Here is a 22,154-nt window from a genome sequence, read left to right as displayed (position 1 = left end):
AGAAGCAAAATCTATTATACAATTAATTAATCTTGAAATTCAATATTTAGAAGAGATTTTGTCCTTTTTTTTTTTTTTTCCTTTAATCCAGATATGGTGACATGGTGCCAAAGACAATAGCTGGCAAGATTTTTGGCTCAATATGCTCCCTGAGTGGGGTCTTGGTCATTGCTCTGCCAGTTCCTGTAATTGTCTCCAACTTCAGCCGTATCTACCACCAGAATCAACGAGCAGACAAGCGCAGGGCACAAAAGGTGAGCTCCTAATTTTTCCTCCTTCTGTTATTGAGCAATTGATAACATATGACTTTCTATATGTCGTGCATCCTCAAAGTGAGTATTTCTTAGCAAAAGGACTATTATATATATGTGCCACACACCTAGCCAATGACATAGATGCAAATACTGTGTTATTTTTAGTAAAAACAATCAATCAGACAACAACAAAAAAACACAACACAGTTCATTTATCTTTTCTGTCAAAATTTACAGATTTATTGTTGTGGTAGTTCATCCTACTTGTTAGACTAGATCTGGTATTTTCAGGCAATCACTGCAGTCCTACCCACTGAAGATTCTTCTGTGTTTTTCAGGCAGACTTTCTTTCCATGAGCATCTTCTGAGAAAAAAAGAAGAACTAAAAAGAAAAAAACCTAATAATGATTTCTACCATCTCTCTTAGCAGCCTGCTCCACTAATCCATGTGTTTAATTTCCGGGTTCAGTCTCTGGGGAATCTGATTTTTGGGGAACTTGTCTCCTCTGCACCTACTTTGCTTAAAAGGCTTCAGAAAAAAAAAATAAAAATCTTGATCGGGAGAAGCCAAAAGCAAAAGTCTGATTTTCCAGCTTCCTTGATGTGCTGAGTCTCTCACTAAAGTATCAACTAGCTCTTCAACAAGACAGTTTCCTCCCTGACCCATCTGGGCAAGGTCAGGAGTCAGGAAGAGCTATTTCCAGAAGAGCTGCAGCCAAGCCTGGGCAATCAGCTTCCTCCCAACATCACAGCCGGTGTACTAATACCAATCTACTTCGCTCAACCCTGCAATGCTAAGCATCTTAGAAAGCTTCGACTGACACCTGGAGCTCTGATAAGGGAGCTGAGATGCATTACTTTCTGCTCCTCTGCTGATGGCCATCGAGACTAGTGTTTGCAAAACAGGTTGCAATATTGCCAAGGCTAAGGTGTCACCACTTGAGCTTTTTGTGGTCCCATGGCCTCTGTTCAGGGGTTCTGAATCTCCAGAGATCCAGGAAGAGCAGGATCATTACCCACAGAGGTGTGCAGGCAGGCCATTGCTGGAGACTACATACATAGACCAGCAAACACAGCTAGCTGCAGGTTGCATCTGCCTTATATAGACAAAAGCACCAGATTTAAAGATACAAAATTTTTTGTTTCTTTCTGGACACCTTTTTGACTGTTTTCTTCATAAAAAGGAGGTGAAATAAATGTACGCAGTCATACAATTCCCAGAATATCTTTAGGAGAAACAGAGGTACATGGCCAAGTCGGTCATTATCTCAGGCTGAAAATATTGCACCCTTTAATGGCCGCATCTTGGAAGAATGCTGTTAGATGAGGAAAATGGCCATAAAAGAAACTAGGTGTATCACAGAAATGTCATACCTTTTCAGAAACCTGATTTCAAATACAGGCTGCTTCAGTGAACCAAATACCATACCTTACCTATCTACTAATTCCACCCACCCTTTTGCATGATATTTTATCCCACATGCTAGTTCTAGCTGTGCATTCCCCTCTCTCACAGCTGGGACATGCAGAGACACGTCACTTCTACACTGCGTTGTTTCTGTCAAGAACTTTTCCACTTCTGTTTGTGTAATGGCAGCAAAGAACAGTATACATCAGCCAAAACACAATGCTTCATTACTGGGCCTCCGAGCATTGCACCAGTCATGGGTAACATATCTGCTTGATCCCAGCAATCAATGTGCCTGTTTTGAGCTTTCATAATAACTGCAGACACAACCAGCCTTACTTCAGATAGAAACTGTCTCCTACTGCATGTCAAGAAACAGAATTTTCTATGCCTGCTTTACACTTGCTGGTGAGAAAGAGACAGACACTAGAAAATACCTTGCTTGCAATAATTAGATTGGCAGACTGGCTGTTATTCCCCATAATCTCTTCCTGAATAGAAACTGCTTGAGTTAATAACTGACTTTTTCTCCTTGCTAAACAGTGAACTCATTTTATGTTTCAAATAGGAATATGAAATTATAAATGGCAGTCTTGCCAAGTGTTTTTTCTCTGCTCCCCAGAACAATGCCGACAATAACGATAAGAGATTTCCTCTGACTGTGTTTATGCCCTGCTTGCTTTAGAGAAAATGGCTTTGAGGTCTGATTAACTTAGCACTGGATATGTGTTTCATTTATATCTCCTATTGCAAAGCTGATCTCTGTCTATCTAAAATGGCTGAGATGTTGAACTGAATATCAGTCTGAGAGACTGAAAAAAAATCAACAAAAGGGACTTCTTGGGTACTGTATAGTCCATACTTAGCAATATTTAGCGATGAAATATAGCCTTGCATTTCACAGAAGGGTTCTCTTGCATTGTGTAAGAATATTCAAGCAAAAAGGTCACATTATTTAAGTTTGAAATTCCTTCTTCATTCAATACAGTAGAAGCTTCTCGCAGCTTTCTGAAATAAGTATTCCCCTAGGCACAAACCTTATTCTTATTCTCTAAGGCTGAAGAACATAAGCTTGAAAGAAGGTGCTATTTCATGGAGCACAGCATGAACCCCTGCAGGCAGTGGTACCTCCCGCTGGCTACAACAGCTTCCATCTGATTGTGGGAGTTGTGTATTTGAATTGTGTAACTTACTTTATCAGTATCTCATACAGAAGTTTAATCAAGATAGCCTTCAGAAATGGCAAAACATTTGGTCTGTAAGGAAATTCAAGAGCAAGTTCTCTGTTAAAGTTGAAATCTGGTACGGGAGCACTGGCAATTTTCAGTAGAAGAAGAATTTGTCACTTAGGTTTGTTCAAGAGCCATGTGACCATCAGCATATGCATTTACTGAGTTCTGCACAGTCATTCAAGATTAGATGATTCCATTTGTTTCTTTTTGGCCAAAAGATGCTATACATTAAGGCTCAGGAGAAGATGGAAGAAGAAATGTATATATATACCATCTCATTTCGAATGCATTTCAAAGGAAGATCCTACTTCCAACCATGGAATACATTGTAATTACCTTTAAATTCCACTTTGTAATAGAGCCGATAGGTCGTCAGGAGAGGCCAACCTTCCACTGCGGTACAGGAACTCACTGGCAATCAAACAAAAAAAAGAGGTGCAAATAAAAAGTAAAGTACTTGGAGTACTTTAAATACTAGTAAAGTATTCATCTGTGCTTATCAGAACATTTTCTTCTATCAGATAATAAGGTCCAAGGATCTGACATACCCTGACAATTGTAATTCAGGGCAGAACTAATTATGCCCTGTAGTCTTACTGTGACTTTTCCTCACGCACATTTATCACTACTAAGACAGGTTTGAAAAATCCCATTTGTGGAGCTTTTCTCAGCTATAGACAGTTTCAAGAGGCCAAGTTATTTTGGTTGCCCATCAGTGCCTTCAGGTGGCAAAGTTAATGACAGATGTGCTGCAACTGGTCCATATATAAAGGAGAGGACAGAAAAGGAAAAAGAAAAGTTTAGGTAAACTAAGCTTGGATACAATTTCCTATTCCATATTTGATGGCAATCAAGGATTAAGATATGGCTAGACCCTCACAGTGCCATATTCACTGGGATGATGACTAACACAGGGAAGGGAAAGGAGGAGACATAGCTACCCTCTTGGAACTACTGTCTGGCCACCCGGTGGCAGCTTGGCTGCAAAGCTCCATCCTATGTACTGCAACAGCTCTTATGATGATGATGTCCACCTTACCCTGAATGAAGCATTCTTTGCTAGATGCTGTCCCTGTTTTCCATACATCTATTTTTCTGCACATTTTGAAGGCAAGAGCCTTGTATCCTCTTGGCCAGCAAGTCCTAAGTGGGGGTCCATCTGCTCACTATTGTTCATTATCTGATAGCTGAAGAAGCCTTAATTTAGTTACCCAAGCACTTTATCCCAAGAGTGATTTTGCATGGTGCCCTAACAGAAACCCAAACAACTGTCATCAGCTCCAAACCCTGACTTAATAGATAAAACTCAACCTGAATCTTTCATGTGAGTATGGTCTTCTATCTTCATATACCAAAATCTATCCTAAAGATTGGCTTGGCTTTATTATTTATTGATTTTACATGATGTATTTGTCAATTTATGAATAATTACTTACTAGATAAATATAAATAGCTCTAGGATAAACTGCAACAACTGTTTAACAGCACCTAGAGCTGAGTGTTTGCAGTAGGGAACCCTGCTAGCTATTATGACTTCTTTAGATGAAATAGGCTGTTAACGTCAGTGGGGTTGCTAAGACATAACTAAGAGAACAACTTACCCAAGATTTTTGAATTTAGCACAAAAGCATGTAAAGCTTGTGTTTACTGAACAGTAATTTGGATAGGTTGTGAAAGCAAGGAACAACTCAACAAATATATGAACCTTATTTAATTCCATACCCATTAATGTACAAAGTAAACAGCACTTCCTTCTCTGCTACATGCTGACATCCTGTAAATTATTGTCAGCTAATCTAAAGTCAATTATTTGCAATTACGGAAAATCAGAAGATTGGAGCATGAAATCCGAGCTTGATTTTTCACTTGAAAACAAACATACAGGATGGGTTTATGAAAGGCCAAACAAAAACTGATACAAACTATGTGACTTGATGTTTGGACAATTCTGTCACCCAGCCACTTGTTCACTCCTCCCCAGTGGGATAGGGGGAGACTCAGAAGGATAAATATGCAAAAATTCATGGGTGTGGATAAAAACAGTTTAATAATTTTTTGAAGGGGGGTGATGGGTGAGTCCTGAGGGAGGGACAGGGGGGCAGCAACGGAGAGAGGGGGGACAAGAAAAAAAAATTATGCGAAAAAAACCCAATTGCTCACCACCAACTGACTGATGCTCAGCCTGTCCCAGAGCAAGGGCAGCCCCTGCCAGCCTCCATCCCCATCCAGTTTTATTGCTGAGCATGACATCATATGGTATGGAATATCCCTCTGGTCAGCTGGGGTCAGCTACCCTGGCTATGTCCCCCCCAACTTCTTGTGCACCCTCAGCCTACTCAGCAGGACACTCTGAGGAGCGGAAAAGGCCTTGATGCTGTGTAAGTACTGCTCAGCGGTAGCCAAAATACCCCATGTTACCAACACTGTTCTAATCACAAATCCAAAACATAGTTCCATAAGGCTGGCAAACCTGCAATGTGAGGAAAGACTGAAGGAGTTAGGTCTTTTCTCCCTGGAGAAGGCTCAGTGGAGACTTCATCACAGTATTCCATTACTGGAAGGGTGACTACAAAGAGGATGAAGACTTTCTTCACAAGGAGGCACATGAAGAAGACAAGGAGCAGTGGGTAAGAGTTGCACAAGGAGAGGTTTCATCTGGACATAAGAACGATTATTCATTGAAACAACATCCCCAGTGACGTGGTAGAGTCCCCCTTGCAGAAGGTTTTCAAGATGTGATTAGATGGGGTGCTAGATAATCTTATCTGGGCTCCATTTCCCACAAAAGGCTGGACCAGATGGTGTTTCAAGGTTCCTTAAAACCTGCGCTGTTCTATGATTGATTCTATACCAGCTACTATGAGGAAAATTAACTCAGTTCCAACAAAAACCAGTACACACAGAATGACTGCAAAGGAATTCTTGTATTTTAATTCTACAAGATCGTTAATAATCATAAGGTAAGTAATTAGCAGGTTTTGAGTTGTGATAGTAAGATAGTTATGTAGTCTAGAGAGCAGCAGAAGAGTGACAGCAGGAACTAAGTACTAAATTACCTAGGCTATCTAGGTTTCTTGCATAGCAAATTGAAGACACGCTCTTGCCAAAAATGATTCACGGTATTGCAGTAAGCCCTGTCTTAAAGTATTCCTGATAAAATCTCTCTCTTAAAACAGCTGGACAGCTGAGGGCATCCTGAGTGTTAAAAGCCAAATGTTGTAAATACCCTATGGTGCTACATTTAGCACTTTATTAAAAGCTTGTGAAATTAAATGTTTATATTTCTAAAATTGACAGAGCTAGCTGTTGTTGAATAACAGTGAATTCCCTTTGTAAGGTTTCTGTAAGTGCAGTCATAGACAAGGATCCACTTCTAAATTGTAAGCTTTGAAGCTAGGAAAAAAAGGCAATTAATTCAAAAGAGAAGTTCAGTGCAAATACAAGGGAATCTGAACATCAGTTTCTTCCGGAAGTTTCAGACAAGATTATTATGGTGGAATTTCATCAGAATAAATAACTGTATTTCATCTACATTGTTTTTGTCCTGGACAACATAAAAATTACCCAAATCAGAGTTACATTCAATGGATAACAGGGAAAATCTCACAGCAGTTTGCAGACTAAAGGAAAAAGCAGTTGTTCTGTAATCACAGTTTTCCTGATGCCATCACATCATTTTGGTGTCCTTCATGGGAATTCAATCCCCAGCATAGAGCCCTTACAATCCTGTTCTTGACATGAGCTTCTACTGATTCCTTGATAGGAACGTGAGGAGTCACTAGATTGCTCATGCTACAGGCTCCAATATAAATCAGGCAGAAGCACTGAAAAGAAATCTTATCACTTTAACAGATTTGTAAACACCTCCAGTTTCAGGAGAATTTTCTGTAAGCTGAAGTATAAGCATGGAAGCCACAGTATCTGGTTCCTGTCCTGGTAATAAATTTATTTTTTTCTCTTTGGTAAGTGATGTAAATCCAGGCCATATGAATGAGCCTCAGCTAGAAAGATGTAAGCTATTACTACTCACCTCGCAAAACCTTTTTAAGATGCAATAAATTCATATCTGCAAAGCAATTTTAAAACTTCACATGGGAAGTACAGACTTCATATTGTATGTGTTGCAGCACATTGATAAGATAGTCTGATAAACCATTATATTTTTTATATATCTTTATTAGTTGGTGCTACACCATAATTATTGCTTCAATCACTGCAAAAGAAAATGAATATGCATGCCAAAAGGAAAAGCATAACTAATGTATGTTCATTAAGTCTAATAAATGTCCCAGTATGAAAAGCACAGTGAAGAGTACCACAGCTAAAACTTTTGTGACTAAAATCACTTATTTATGGGACTCTATGTTGCACCCTGCAAAGGCATCTCTAAAGCGTCTCAAGCTCCTAAGGCTAAACAGTAGTACTAAGAAAGACCTTTAATATATTTACGGACGTAACCCAGTGCACACAACCCAACCCATAAATATTCTGTGGCATAGGTAAAGCTCTTCCCCCTGCCTTCATCCCATCACACAGGTGTTGCACCTCAAGAGCTCCATCTTGAAAAGAACCTATTTTCTACCCGCCCAAGGGGATTTTTAATTGCTAACTTTGAGGACTCAGCCCTATCCACATTGGTAGCCCTGGATGTGCCACCAAGGAGCCCATGTGAGCCTGAGGGTGGGAGTGTTGCACTCTTGGGTGGCTCACCACAGCACGCTGAGCTGCCCAGGGCTGGTCTGTCATGGTGCTAAGTGAAAGACTGGACATTTACCCTCCAGTCCAGCCCCTGGGAACCTGCTCAGGGTGTTGGAGTGTGGGGCTGCAGATGTCCTTCCAGTGCTAACAGGAGGAAGGGGAAAGCAGGAATTGACCTGTGCAGAAGCACCGTGCAGGTGATTGGGGCACTTGGCTCCTTACTACTAGTATAATTAATGCATTAACTGCGTTGCTAGAATGGCTGTGTGCACCGAGGAAGGCAACAAACCAATATGCTATTCTAAAATAGACAATATATCACAAAATCAGGCAACAGCCTCTCACATAAGCTTTTTGACTCAGTGATGCACACATGCACAGCATTAACTTTCCTTCAGAACAGTTAAAAGCTAATAAATATGTTACATATAACATCAGCCAGGTTCTAGCCGTGTTTGCTGTTAGCTGTCATGAATTCTTGGCTTGCTGTTGAGCAGATCTGTGAGTTTGAGGCTGTGGGTGCAAAGAAGCGTGGTGTTGAGCTATTCCTTATAGTCAGTTAATTATTAATCATGCTAGAGAGATCTGGCGCTGCAGTGGCCAGGCTGCTTCTCTATTCAGAGATTCTCAATCATTTCATGGTGATGTTTAATGCCTCAGAAATTGGGGCAAGAGGGGAAAATGCTTCCTCTATTTTCTGAAAATATCAACTGAGTAATTATCAGATGTGAAAATCTCAATTAATATATCAGTCAGTTTTTTAAGTTCTTCACTGTGTCTCCTTCTGTGCTTTAGCAGCCATTCAACTCCAAATGATGCTCAGCATTTGGCTTTCAGAATCAGAAACCTAACCACAAAGATAAACCCAGATTCTCTCTTAGACATGTAACCAGCCACAAAAATTACAGAATCAGGACACCGTGCTAGAAATGCCACCAAAGCCTCTGATTTCCGCATTACTACATGAAAGAGTCTTTTCCTCATGTTTCCCTCTAATGTTGGTTTCTTGCTTTTGTACAGAAGTCAGTGGATGCAGAGTCCTTCACTCATGAGCCACCTTCCACTTTGGAATGAAAGTCACCTTCATGAGCAATGAAGCTCACCTAAGAAATCTCAAATCTCTCTCAGCAATTTGATCCCTGCAGTGTCTAAAAAATCAGATTATGATAAACGATGACAAGTATTAAGTCTGATTATACCAACAGACATGAAGAGGTCAACAGACAAAAGGTCTAGCAAGCATTTAGGACCTTAGCTGGGAGACAGCATAAAAAACACTACCATGTTCTGCTACTCTAAAAATCCAGAAGACTCTGAGAAACCAGCTCATGGCAGTTGCAATATTATGTTTTTTGAACAATATATTCTCCTTTAAAAATTTTCACTGCAGGAGCAGCTGAGATGGATGCCCGAGTTCCTGACCCACAAGGCATAAGGAGTGGCACAGTTGCAGCAATGCAAAGAAAAAGAGGCTCTTACATGTTTATCTATCCAATCCCTTCTCCAAAATCATTGTGCTCCTTAGCTGATGCATGCAAACAAATAAACCTTCTGTCATTTGCATTTTAAATGGGAAGACACTCATGCTTTGCTCCACCTGGGGGACAGATGCAATACAGCCTTTCCATCGTTATGATATTGGTATTCATAAGCAGCTGATTCCAATTAGTGGTTTTAGATAAACAGAATAATAGATATGAGCACAAGTGACACTCTTCCTTTTGTCCTTTTACACAGAAAGCCAGACTTGCTCGAATTCGTGCGGCAAAGAGTGGGAGTGCTAATGCCTACATGCAGAGCAAACGAAATGGCTTACTGAGTAACCAGCTGCAGCAGGTAATGTTCCCATATCCTCCAGCTCCAGAATAACAGCTTAATGACAGTCCAGCAGTGGCTTATTCTATTTATCATCAGGGCAAGTCAGCTTGGGTCTTTTAGGTAATGTTATATTTAGAGGTAGATTAAAGAAGGATAAATTGGACAATTACTATTGTTGAAGGAAGCTTATGAGAGTAGATGACGGGGGATGAAAAGATGAGGAAAATGGCCAGATAGACATGCTGGATTCAAATGTAACCCACATTTTTAGAGTTAGGAGACCTCATTAAGAAAGTAAAGAGCATTTGCCTCTTAGGAAGTAGGTTAGATTTGTTTCATTTGGCTTTAGACAGGTAGATCACGGGCTGCAAAACCAGGCTTCATTGTTAGTGAGGGAAAGAGGTAGCTCTGGGGTATTGTTTGCACAGAGGGATGTTGCAGATTGAAAAGCATTCCCTGGAAGCACCTATTTTGCTCTAAGGACAATCTTGGTGATTATATCAAATGCATTGAAATCCAGTGTTACTTGAAGAAATTCCACCCCCCCTTATACCTACTGAGGAAGCCAGGACCAAGCGCCAGGCAGCGGCTAGGACTGGGAACCACAGCGACCCACATGCTGGAGACAGTCCCTTGGCTGCTTGGAGCTGTACCCAGCTGAGAAAGACTGAAGACACAGAGCTTCTTAATCCCTGACATTTTCTGCTATTCAGGCAATTCCCTGGGGCATACAGGAAGGCTTTCATTCCTCTATGCCCTTTCTGTTCAATATGTGTTAAAATGCCAAGCGCTTTAACCTATAGCCAGAAGAGGAGGAAGTGGCTGTGCATCTGTCTGGTCTAGCATAAAAGATGAGCAGTCACAGCCCTTGTTTCCTCTTCCGCTTGAAAGAACTCAAATCTTTGAACTAAAAAGACACCAAATAGTTCAATTGCCATGCAGATTTCAAATATCCCAAAGTTGAACTGAATTTCTTTCCTATTATCCCACTTCCTTCCCTATTCAGTTTTTTGCTTTCTAGTGAATAATTATGAAAGCAGTTAATAAACAGTGAATGCTTTCTACTTAATTCTTTATACTCTGTAAGTAACATCTGCTATATGCTTTCCAAACTCAGCAGATTGGGATCAGTGACATGAATTTTTGTGTAAGCAGCAATACTGCAAATTCTTTAGTGCTATGAAATGATCCCAGGAGGACAACTATGTTTAATTTCCTTCAAATGAGCCACATACCTAGAGCAAAAAAAAGAAAAAAAGTCTACTGTCATTTAAATTTATGATAATTTTAAGCATGCATTGATCCAATAGTCAAAGCTTACATGTTGATTGCATTTGTAAATCGTGTTATTCCATCTATGCATGAAAGACCTAAGTTGGAAACTTTTAAAAGGAGATGCAAGGACAGGAAAGAAAATATTTTGATTAAAAAACAAATAAGCAAAAGAGAACTCAGATCCGAAATAATTTGGGTTATACGGTGTAGATGAAGCATTGCAGTTATGTTACCGTGTACAATCCAGATTAGTTCTGATCAAATATTTGGATAACAGCCCTCTTGTTCACGTATGAGAATAATACAGAGTTCTATGTATCAACAGTCCTCCACTGAAGAAGAACAGGCCTTTGTTAGCAAATCTGGCTCTTCCTTTGAAACACAGCACCACCACCTGCTTCATTGCCTGGAAAAAACTACGGTAAGAAAAGAGATCTGTGTTTTCCTGTGAATTCCAACACCAGCCTAGTTTGAATGTTTTCAATTATTTCTTCTAATTAATAAACCTTTAAATTAAAGTAGTTAGCTGGGAAGAAAAGCCATTTTGTCTTATTTTAAGGCATTATACAGACTGCATATAAATAAGAGACATCCTGGATGAGAGCCTCATCTAGCATGAAAGATACTGACATCAGTGAGATTACATTAGTGCAACCAAGCTGTATGTGTGACCCTCAGTATGGTTTTCATTCATTCCATAATGTTATCATTTGCACTTTTCTGCAGCATAATTCATAAAACACAATTTGTAGTCCTTATATATTCAATATTCAGTACAGATAAAGCAAGTTTTCGCCTGAGCCAATGTTGGGCTCAGGGAGAGCTGCTGGGTGTTTCCTCTGATGTCAATGTGATTCCTGCCAAAATTACTGTAAAAGAGGATCCCCCAGCAAGTAGTTTTGAAACTTCAAGTGCTTAATCCAGATGCAGGTGCAAAGCTTCAAAGCCTTTTGGCTTCGGTTTAGACACTGAGATCCCTGTAGAAATCACTGATGTAATTCATAACAGCCCAAATATGCTCATCTGGATTTGAAACTCCCTATAAATCAAAAGGACTACTTCTTATGTACTCTTTATGTATTTCCCTGGTCAATACCTGGATAATTAGACAGCCATTAAGAACAGTAAACTTAGTAAACGGCCAAGTTATGACTCAGTAAGAGCTGCCATGTTTACTAAGAGTGTATTTCTGGGCAGATAACGTCACAGCAATAGCACTAATCATCCCAAATTTTATGTTGTTTCCTCTTTATAATTTCCTAGGGAACTAAGAGCATAAATATTATTTATATTGAATTTAATCTTTGTAGATTTGGGAATTTCACATAGAGCATGCTAAAATTGTCTCCCCGTATTTTTATATTTTTGCTGGGGTTATATTGCCATGTAGAATTTACCTTGTATTGTAGGTAAGTTGGTCAACATCCATTAAGCCATCATTTACAAATTTACACCTAGTTTTATAAGTTTCAGTTGCATGTAAAAATTATATGATTTCTCTTGAAGTTTTCTATACATAGTGGAACTTTATGCTATTTTGTCTTGTCTTTGTCATCTAGGTTTAGATTTTCATTAAAACACCTGGTAATGCCTCTGCTATATTCGGTAGAGATCACTGTGAAAATCTTTCCGCTCTTTCTCAAAAAGAAAAAAAGAATAAATATGTTTTCCCACAATAGACATTGCTAAATTAAACTATGATGTATATATAATTTAATATTCTTCTTTCAACAGCATTTTTTTATAAATAAAATGGCTTAGTTGTTACATCACTTAGATAGTAATATGTCATCTGACAGGTGCTTATGCCTCCTTCATTCTTCCTTTTGGAGTATTGATTTTTATATAATGTGCTGTAGGACAAACCATCTTGCTTCCTATTCAGAGTATAATGTGGTTTCTTTGCCAAGATTCAGACTGGGTCCTTATGGAACATTTTTGAGACATTTTGTACTAGAACCTGATAATAACAATCCATCTTAAAAATTGTTCCACAGTTGAACATTACAAACATATTCTAAAACCCTAGTAGTAGCCACAGTTCTTGTCAAATGCTCATAGAAATCATGGAAAAAAAATTGTATTCATTTGGTGGGAACTGAATTTGGCTGCTAATACATTTCCTCTAATCATAATGGTGGACTATGTGTAAGCCTTTTCTTTTTCTTCTTTTATTTTAAACAAAGCTTGGTTAGGTTTTTGTTTTGTTTATTTCGTTTGGTTGGTTGGTTGGTTTGGTTTGGGGTTTTTTACGTTTTTGTTTTTTAATAAGTCTATAAAGCAAGTATTATCTTATTTCCTAAATTTGCATGGAGTCTACTTTCTTTTTTTCTTGTTTGTTGGGTCCTGCTACTGGCAGTGAGTTAATATGGCACATGAACACAAAAGTATATACAGGGGTTCCAAGTTGTATTCTGCAGATCATGCATTCCTAAGATTTAAGTGGGAACTTGAGATTTTGGGCCCTCAGCTTGTGGAATCTGGCAAGTTGCAGGTTCATGTTATAAGAGCAAGGGTGAGGTGCATTCTTAGCCTCTCATCAGCCTTTGAAATATCACATGATTTACGCGTCAGCGCAGATGATACTAAGCAAAGGCATATTTATTTTCTCTTTTCTGGCACTTTAAAGTCAATAGAATAATATCTCTTCCACTTAAGAAAGGCAGAGTGAATAATGTTATGGGATTCTGTGAAAATTACATTAATAATGAAAATAATTGCACTGGAAGTTATATTTTACAGGCTACTTTTAGCTAATTAAAGAACAGTTAATTAATAAGTATAATCAAATCTATTAATTTGAGCCATTATATCATTTCAAAATGTTTCCAATCTCTATTAAAAGTTCACTCAATAAACCTCTTTAATGGACCTTACAAATTGAATTCTTGTTGGTTGCTCCATAAAAGTTTTAGGAAGCACGAAATTACTTTTAACCAGAAAACTATCAGAGTTCTTGGCAAACATACTGCAAGCCACTGAACGTAATCTAAAGCGGGTGATTAGGTAATTTTTCTCTCTGAATTTTATGTCCACTGTGCAAGCACGTTCAAAAACTTGATTGTGACTGGCATATACCTTACTGAAGCAAGTTCTTTCTTTCCACTTAAAATTTGCATTCTTCGACACCACTCACTTCCACACAAACTGAGCGAAGAACAGAAGAAATGGAAATAATAATATGCCTGTAAAGGTATTTCCGTTTGTTGCAAACACTTGGCCGCAGTTGTTACTCGATTTATTTTGTTCACATATTTTATATTAGCACTATACTGTAATTCTCCCAAAAAACCACGTCAGCACCTTTCCAATTAGTGCATCATTCTTCAGGGGAAAACAAAAACGCAGCAAGATAACAAATTCAAAGTGAGTGAGACTGAGTGTACAACAATCCAGACCATGCTCCCTAAGCCATTCTCCCAAACCATTCCCAGGATATGCAGACTGATTCCAGCAGTAAATGGAAAGATTTATTTTTTTAAAAGGAGGCTTTCCCAAACTGCACATGAATGTATCTTAACCTCTGCTTAGTTTGGGCTGCTACTTTAAAATGACTGTAAAAATTCCTTCCCCTTTTCTCCCCCCCACTATAAGCAACACTACCATTTCACGCTCTTTTGCACACAAAGAAAATATGGAAATCATGGCTGTGTGTGAAATGCTTCCTAATCACCTACTGAGCCAATGTAAACTGGCCATTTGTGTGAATTTGGATTCAGCTCTATGACAACTCTACAAAACAACTGTCTATGCTGACATTAAGCAAAAATTGTATGAAGTATTTCATTTAACTAAATGTTCAGTCTTCTAAACTGCTTTCAATACATCCATCTCCTGTAATTAGGAACTTTTGGATGCTTTTAAATAATGATCTCATCTTCTCTAATCAAAACTTCTCTTTCATGAATCTTTTTCTTTTACATAGCTGCATACCTCAAACCACACTATTTCATATCCTGATTTCTAATATGTAATTCAGAAGGAAGCTTTATAAACTCATTTGGACAATATTTATGGATTTTATTGTATTATAGCTCAATATAATAAATCTTATTTACTTCCAAATGACATTTAGAGTATTTACATAAGCACCACTTGCATTTTTATTAATAAACATAATCCTCTATTTTATGGCATTTCATAGATTATACAGATATTTATAATGCAAGCTACATTACAATCACATGCTATTTTACGAAGTAATTTGGATTAACATTTTCTTATTTAGGGCTCTGAGAGTTTTGTTCCAGCATTTACATTTCTATTGGTATTCATCCCAGGATAATACAGGCTAAATACTATAATCAAGAATAAGCTGTCTAACTTCTCAGTTTATTCAGTTGTGTCAATTTAAGTCTTTAAACAATCATGATCAATATGTTCACTTTAATTATCTTTCTGTGTGTTCTTTGTCCCTTGGTTGGATTCCTCTGGGCTAGAACCACGAGTTCGTGGATGAGCAAGTCTATGAAGAGAGCTGTATGGAGGTTTCTACAGTCAACAGACCCCCAAGCCACAGCCCGTCTCTCTCATCTCAACAAGGTGTTACCAGCACTTGCTGCTCGCGAAGACATAAAAAGACTTACCACATCCCAAACACCAACATCAGTGGCAGCCGCCCAGGCAGCGTACAAGAGCTCAGCACCATCCAGATCAGATGTGTGGAGAGGACGCCTCTGTCTAACAGGTACATCACCTGCATCAGCACATAGAGGGCTGAAGCCCCTTTCTTCATGAGAGAAGGGATGTAGAGGTGTTGTGGCCTCCATAGGCAGGCTGTGAGGCTAAAGGTGAAAGTCAAATACTCATCCAAAAATGGATACTAGGACTGAAACATCCTGCACTCAGTTTGCTCCAAGCTTAGTCCAAGATAACAGAATAGTGTCTCTATATCCATTTCTGCCCTCCCCACAAACTACCATGTACTATTTGCAGCAAATAACATCCAGTTACCTCAAATGAAATAGAGCATCAAATGTTATATGCCATGGAAAAATCTAGAATAGAAGAATGTGCGATTCAGATATACGAGATGAGCAAGTGGGAAGAGAAAGAAAGGTCTGCTCCTACTGTTTTGGTTTGGAAGCATAGGACAAATGAGACTTCCTCACATTTCCACAGAGGAGAGAAATAAAACTGATTTCCAGAGTTGTAAGTATAAGAGTCATAAGAAAGACTCTTCCAAATAAAAAAAGAAAAAAAAAAAAAAAAATTATTTGCTACTTTGAGGAGTTATTACAAAAGTGAGGAAAGTGCAGGTGAAGAGTTTGTAATTTACTGAATGTCTCTATACTCTCACAAATAAACCATTTGGTTTTCAGATACATCGAAACACCACCTCTGAAAACACAGCAAGGGGCCTAGGAGGCTCAGAAGTGTTTTCTATTGAACTCAAACATGCCACCATTTAAAGAAGCAGCGTTTTCAGCGCTAGTTGCTATAGAGATTGTCTTGTTAAGTTACATTTGATAGCTTGCTTTTTATAGTTACTAAGTTTGGCTTCACTTTCATGATCAACCCAGCAGCTTGCAGGTACTAAAGTTTTTCAGCTGTTGTGCAATGAGACCTCTTGGCCAGCACAAAGCTCCAATCTGTTTTAGCTTTTCAGGAAATATTCTGCCTGGATCCATCCTTTCTCTACTAGAGGACTTGCCTGCACCATAATTCCAAGCACTAGCTTTGTGTTAAAATACAAGCTAAAAACACAAGCACAAAATGCCATTCTCACCTTGAACCAGTCTGAGTTTTAAAAGGTCCTTATGATGCTGAGGTACTGCAGCAGCTCCACGAACATGTTAAATCAACTTTAATTAGCACATATATCACTGTGCCTTATTATTGAGGATACAGAATATACAAAATGTTCTTAAATATGCATAGCATGGAGGAATCTGTAGGAGATTGGCCCTTCGTTTCTACTTTTCTGCATAGCTAGTTATTTGGCTATGCAAAGTTTGCTCAGATGCTTCTCTTGTTCAGAAACACTTAGGTGATGGGCTGAGAAACTTTTAGATGTGCTGAAATGGTGAAGGAAGGGAGAAAGGGGGCCTGTCCATGGACATAGCCCTGGACCACCTGCTGCTGGTGGGGGGATGCCACTTTGCACCTCTGAGTTCTCTAATGGGGCAGGATGGAGATAGACAGCTGAGGGAATGGAATGAGCATGAGAGGTTTGCAGTAACATGGACTTTCTTTCTTCATGGATGTTGGTTTCCTCCTCCAGCCGTTCCAGCTTAAATGCCAAAGTGGAAGAGTGCGTTAAACTAAACTGTGAGCAGCCTTATGTCACTACAGCAATAATTAGCATCCCGACACCTCCAGTCACCACACCTGAAGGAGACGATAGGCCAGAGACTCCCGAGTATTCGGGAGGAAACATTGTCCGAGTATCTGCTTTATAAAAGAAGGAGTTATTTCTAAACTAGCATAAAGACCACTTGCAAGCTGAGCTCAAGCAGTGAGGAATGAGAGAGCCGACAAAGACAACACCCCTTGATGTGTGCGCCAGCAGCCACAGAGCGAGAGGTCTGGGAGAAACACAACACTGTGGGTTTCGGTGTCATAGCGTGTGAACCAAAAGGAGTTTCTTACCCCTTGTCTGAACTGAGGCGCGGTGGAATCTTCTGTGACCATCCTGACTTACTATATGAGCACAATGAAATGTCCCCATTGATGCTTCTTCTTATCATGAGAGCTCTTTTTAGAAAAAAAAAAAATAAACAAAAACCACAAAACTAAAAATAGAAACAAACCTGTGTTCCTGCTGAATGCAAAACAATGAGAAACATTTTGATAAAGTGTCTCTTTTTTTTTCCTGTTAATAAACCACAAACTGGATGAGGAACTATCAAAAAATTAAAGAAAAAATGCTCATATGAAATATGATTGTACTGACTGAAAGAACTACAACCATAATGCATGCTGAAATTATTTGGAGCTGTGATCTCAGTTTACTTTTGTTGTTTTTCAGATTAGGCATGATAAAATATTACTGTAGAAAGGGGCATTTCCATGCAGTTACAACAAGCTGATTGTTAATGTCCCATGGTAGTTGTACAAATAACTTCCCTTTGAAAAATGCAGTATTTCTTATTCAAACACTCATTAGTGAACTAAAGGTGTTCAGTTAGTTCAATATTTATTATTGTTTTATCTTGCTTCCTAGGTACTGTTACAACTGCAATAAGTCATTGTACACCCATTGTATCAGGAATCAGGATTTCTTTTTTTTTTTTTAAGGTATTTTACACAACTTCATCTACACTATAAACTTCTATTGGCAAACATTTAAATAACCTTACAGCCAAACCGTGCACCACAAATGACCTATTCAGTCATTGGTTTTTTTGTCCACTGTCCTCTATTTCTATGACAGTTTGTTACACACTCCAACAGCACTGTGGGGGTACTGTTGCAGTACTGTTTGGGATTTCAAGCCTACTGATGAATCAATACAGTCCTTTCATCCGTAGACATCTTGTCTGCTTCTGTATTTTCAGAACAAACCTCTCGTCGCAGTGTACCGTTACAGCATCAATCGTATCTGAATTAAAATTACCATAAAGGTGTTTTTGGGATCAGCTAACACTTATCTCCAAACCTTCCTTGTTGACATTCTGCAGCATCCACAGCATTAGCTATGCTGGAAGACATTCAGTAAAAATGATGGCTAAATTCTTTTTGTCATTATCTGTAAACTTGCATCCTAAAACTTGTTTGAGAATTTATATTGTGTGAAGATATTTAATTACCTAAGAACACTGACAGAATAATGGATTGGGTCCCAAAGCTATAAAAATATGATTTATTGCAATTGGAATTTGCCTACATGGGCAGGCCTAATAGCTAATATGAAGGCTTTACTAGTTAAGGCTTTTTGGCTTCATTTTTAAAAGACATTGATGTTACCAGAAACCTTTCTGATAAAAAAGTATCATTTTTCTTCATGAGAGTGCATTAAATGTATCATAATCCTTCCTATATTCATGACATACCATACATCGTATACATCAAATATACATGGAATATGTGCATATCAATACATACATATATACATCAAAAACACTGGATCAGAAATAATTGCATGTCTGCAAAATAAAATACGCATATAAATCAAAAGACTCAGTGCATTAGATGCCATTACAATAAATGATTAACACAGTTATTTAATAGTTTGAATAGTGTAGTGTTTGCTAGCATTCTACCAACCTGAAAATTTACATTAAGAGAAAATACCCACTAAAACCTGAAACTTGCTGATGATACACTTTTTACTGCACACAAGGACTGGTCTTTATCTGACAACAGAGATTAAAGAGCAGATGATGGACTATCATGCTACAGTATATACACCAAAAAACATCATCACACACTAGAATTAAACTGCAGTTAAAAAAGTACAGTGTCATGCATTACTCTCTTATCATGTACTTATACAGGAGCTTGGTTCATTTGCAATTAATTTCCCACTTTTTCTGCAAATCAGGATAACTTATTGTAATCTGAGCTTCTACATTTCTTTCAGACCTTAACAGTGGGCAGAAGCAGAGGCTGTCCTTCTGAGGAACTCTGCTGAAGTCGATAGATTACCTGACATTGCTCTCCTCTCTTTCACCCTGTTGGAAAGTTGCAATAGACCTGCAGAAACTGGTGGATTATGTAGTTTTAATGGGGTTTAAAGGAGAGGCAGAATGGACCCAGAGTTTTTATTTGCATCCTACTTCTACCCATGGTTACTCATACAAAAAATGTTCCATCCCTACCAGTTTGCCTTGATACTAGCAATCTGCAACAACTTCTTTATGCCACATGGTACATATTGACTAGTTATATCAGGTAAATAATGCAAAAAGGCAATTACTAAACCCACTTTGGGACAGACTACATACAACCCAGGAAACCTAGTCACTCCATCATCTTTTAAAATCTCTTTATTCTTTACATATGGACTAAAAAGAACGTACTACAGCAATACACTTGCATAACAGTTACACCCCTGAAGCAACTTGTATTTTCATCTTTTAAATGCAGCTGAAGGAATAATTTAGTATAATTTTGCAGAATTCCAGTCCTGTCACCTATTTCCATGTCACATGCAAAATCATTAATCGATTCTGAATTTGGGAAATACACATTCTTTTGGTGTTTTAGGTGATTTAAATGCTGTTTTGGTAGTGAATGACTGTTGATGACTGTGTAAAATGCACCTGTACTGTACATGAAATGTAATTATTTCTGTGTATCATACAAAGAAACCAAGGTTGTTGTTTTGACAATTTTGTTTGACAGTCATATATCGTATTTCAGAAGGCAGCATAATACACGCTATGCTGAATAAATAGACATTTGAGGAGTATTTAAATAAAACATCTGCATGCTTGAATGGGTCGACTTGGTTTTGCAATAACTTAATATGGAACCTTTTTCCTTCTCTAAGGAAGGCTACAGAGCCTCCTCAAACCTGGTATCAAATTCCCTTGATAAAATATTAGTGCACAAATGAGATCGAGATCCTTTTGTAGCGTAACAGCAGGTAAGACCACCCCATGGACCACTTAGAAAGGGTGACTGGTAGAGCAGATGATGCTGATCTACCAGCTGTGCATACCATGGCACTGGCATGTGTGACAGCCACCTCTGCCAGGAGCTAACTGCACTGGGGAGGAGGGAAGGTAAAAGTAATACCTGCCTGTGAACCTCCCAGAACATTTTTAAGGAGAATGACTGTGTTTTCATAAAATAGCTACAGGAGACAAACTGAAAATGTACACTTTACATTTGAGGTGTGGGATATACTCGCTATGGAAACACGCTGACTGCCCAGAGAAGGTTTTTGCAGAGGAGAGCACGATGCAACCTCAGCTGCTCCAGACAGAAGGGTGGCTTTTGGAGACAAACTGGACTGGAAAAGGATAAATTAGTGAAATCTAAGGATCATTACATTTTAAGTGGGGAGGGTGCTTAGGAGGTCATAGACTCTCTTTCCTGCACCTGGGGCCCACCAGGACTTTATCTTCCCATCAACCATGGGAACATCTGAAGATTATCAGAAGTTCTGGAATAGCAATCAGCCAACGGGATACGTCAACATGAGGCTAAAAGAGCAGTCAGGAATGAACAACATATTTTGATTGACAAAGGCAGACATATGTAATCACCTGGACACCTTAGTTTCTTACCTGCCTTCATTATCTATACACAAAACTAAAACTAAAACTTTATACACAAGTCTCTATACACAAGACTAATCTAAAACTTGAAGTTTTAGATGCAATCCAACTTCAATAACAGCAATTCACATGTAATAAACATAACGCTTGTGGTGGATTGACCCTGGCTAAATCCAGGTGCCCACCAAACCCATCTTATCACTCCATTCCTCAGCTGGACAGGGGAAAGAAAATTAACAAAAAGCTCATGGGTCAAGATAAGGAGGGGAGACATCACTCACCTGTTACTGTCATAGGCAAACCAGACTCAGTTGGGGAGAGGAAATTAATTTGATTACCAATCAAATCAGAGTAGGATAATGAGAAATAAACCCCAAATCTTAAAAACACCTTCCTTCCATGCCTCCCTTTTTGCTGAGTTCAACCTTACTCCCAAATTCCTCCCCTCCAGCAGTGCAGGGGGACAGGGAATGGGGGTTGTGGTCAGCTCATTACACGTTGGCTCTGCCGCCCCTTACTCCTCAGGGGGAAGACTCCTCACGCTCTTCCCCTGCTCCAGCGTGGGGTCCCTCCCATGGGAGACAATCCTCCCTGAACTTCTCCAACGTGAGTCCTTCCCATAAGCTGCATTCACAAACTGCTCCAGTGTGGGTCCCTCATGGGGTCACAAGTGCCGCCAGGAGCCTGCTCCAGCAGGGGCTCCTCTCTCCATGGTGTCACAGGTCCTGCCTGGAGCACCTCCTCCCCTCCTTCACTGACCTGGGTGTCTGCAGGGATGCTCCTCTCACATATTTTCACTCATCTGGATTTCACTCTCTCTGGATGCAATTGCTGTTGTGCACATTATTTTCCCCTTAACTATGTTATCCCAGAGTCACTACCACTGTCGCTGATGGGCTTGGCCTTGGCCAGCTGCAGGTCTGTCTTGGAGCCAGCTGATACTGGCTCCCTCGGACAAAGGGAAAGCTTCTACAGCTTCTTACACAAGCCATCCCTGCAGCCCCCCTGCTACCAAAACCTTGCTACACAAACCCAGTACAATGCTTTTTCAGTAAAAACTTCAGAAACTATTTGAAAATCCCCCCCCCATCATATTTACCTGTATAGTCACTGAGACCAACAGCCTCTCCTTTTACTATTATTTATATATTCCCTTGTATTTATGGGTTGTTTTTACAAAATTAACTGTTATAAAGAAGAGAAAATATAGTTATGTTTCCTTCAGAAAGCCTTGTCATACAAACCAGTACCTTGCCCAAAGACCAGGAATAGCAAATTTTGCCTCCTAAAAGCATCCTCT

The 22,154-nt window shown here is 39.1% G+C and overlaps 1 protein-coding gene across 4 annotated transcripts in view; it reads left to right on the top strand.

Annotated features, from left to right (window-relative positions):
* Positions 1 to 20,073, top strand: part of KCND2 (potassium voltage-gated channel subfamily D member 2) — a 291,609-nt gene extending 271,536 nt beyond the window's left edge. For 3 of the 4 annotated variants that reach the window (XM_030478894.1, XM_030478893.1, XM_030478892.1), the window contains 5 exons: positions 92 to 254; positions 9,330 to 9,428; positions 11,011 to 11,106; positions 15,125 to 15,372; positions 16,909 to 20,073. In XM_030478894.1, coding sequence (XP_030334754.1) covers positions 92 to 254; positions 9,330 to 9,428; positions 11,011 to 11,106; positions 15,125 to 15,372; positions 16,909 to 17,086 — 784 coding nt within the window. In that variant the 3' untranslated portion in view covers positions 17,087 to 20,073. Of the gene's footprint in view, positions 1 to 91; positions 255 to 9,329; positions 9,429 to 11,010; positions 11,107 to 15,124; positions 15,373 to 16,006; positions 16,160 to 16,908 lie in introns of those variants that run through there. The other variant, XM_030478895.1, reaches the window with a different exon arrangement.
* Positions 20,074 to 22,154: the final 2,081 nt, after the last annotated feature.

The sequence above is a fragment of the Strigops habroptila genome, chromosome 3 (assembly GCF_004027225.2).
Source record: "Strigops habroptila isolate Jane chromosome 3, bStrHab1.2.pri, whole genome shotgun sequence".
NCBI classification, from domain to species: Eukaryota; Metazoa; Chordata; class Aves; order Psittaciformes; family Psittacidae; genus Strigops; species Strigops habroptila.
Note: the sequence above shows the minus strand (reverse complement) of the source record. Positions and strands in the feature narration are given on the sequence as shown.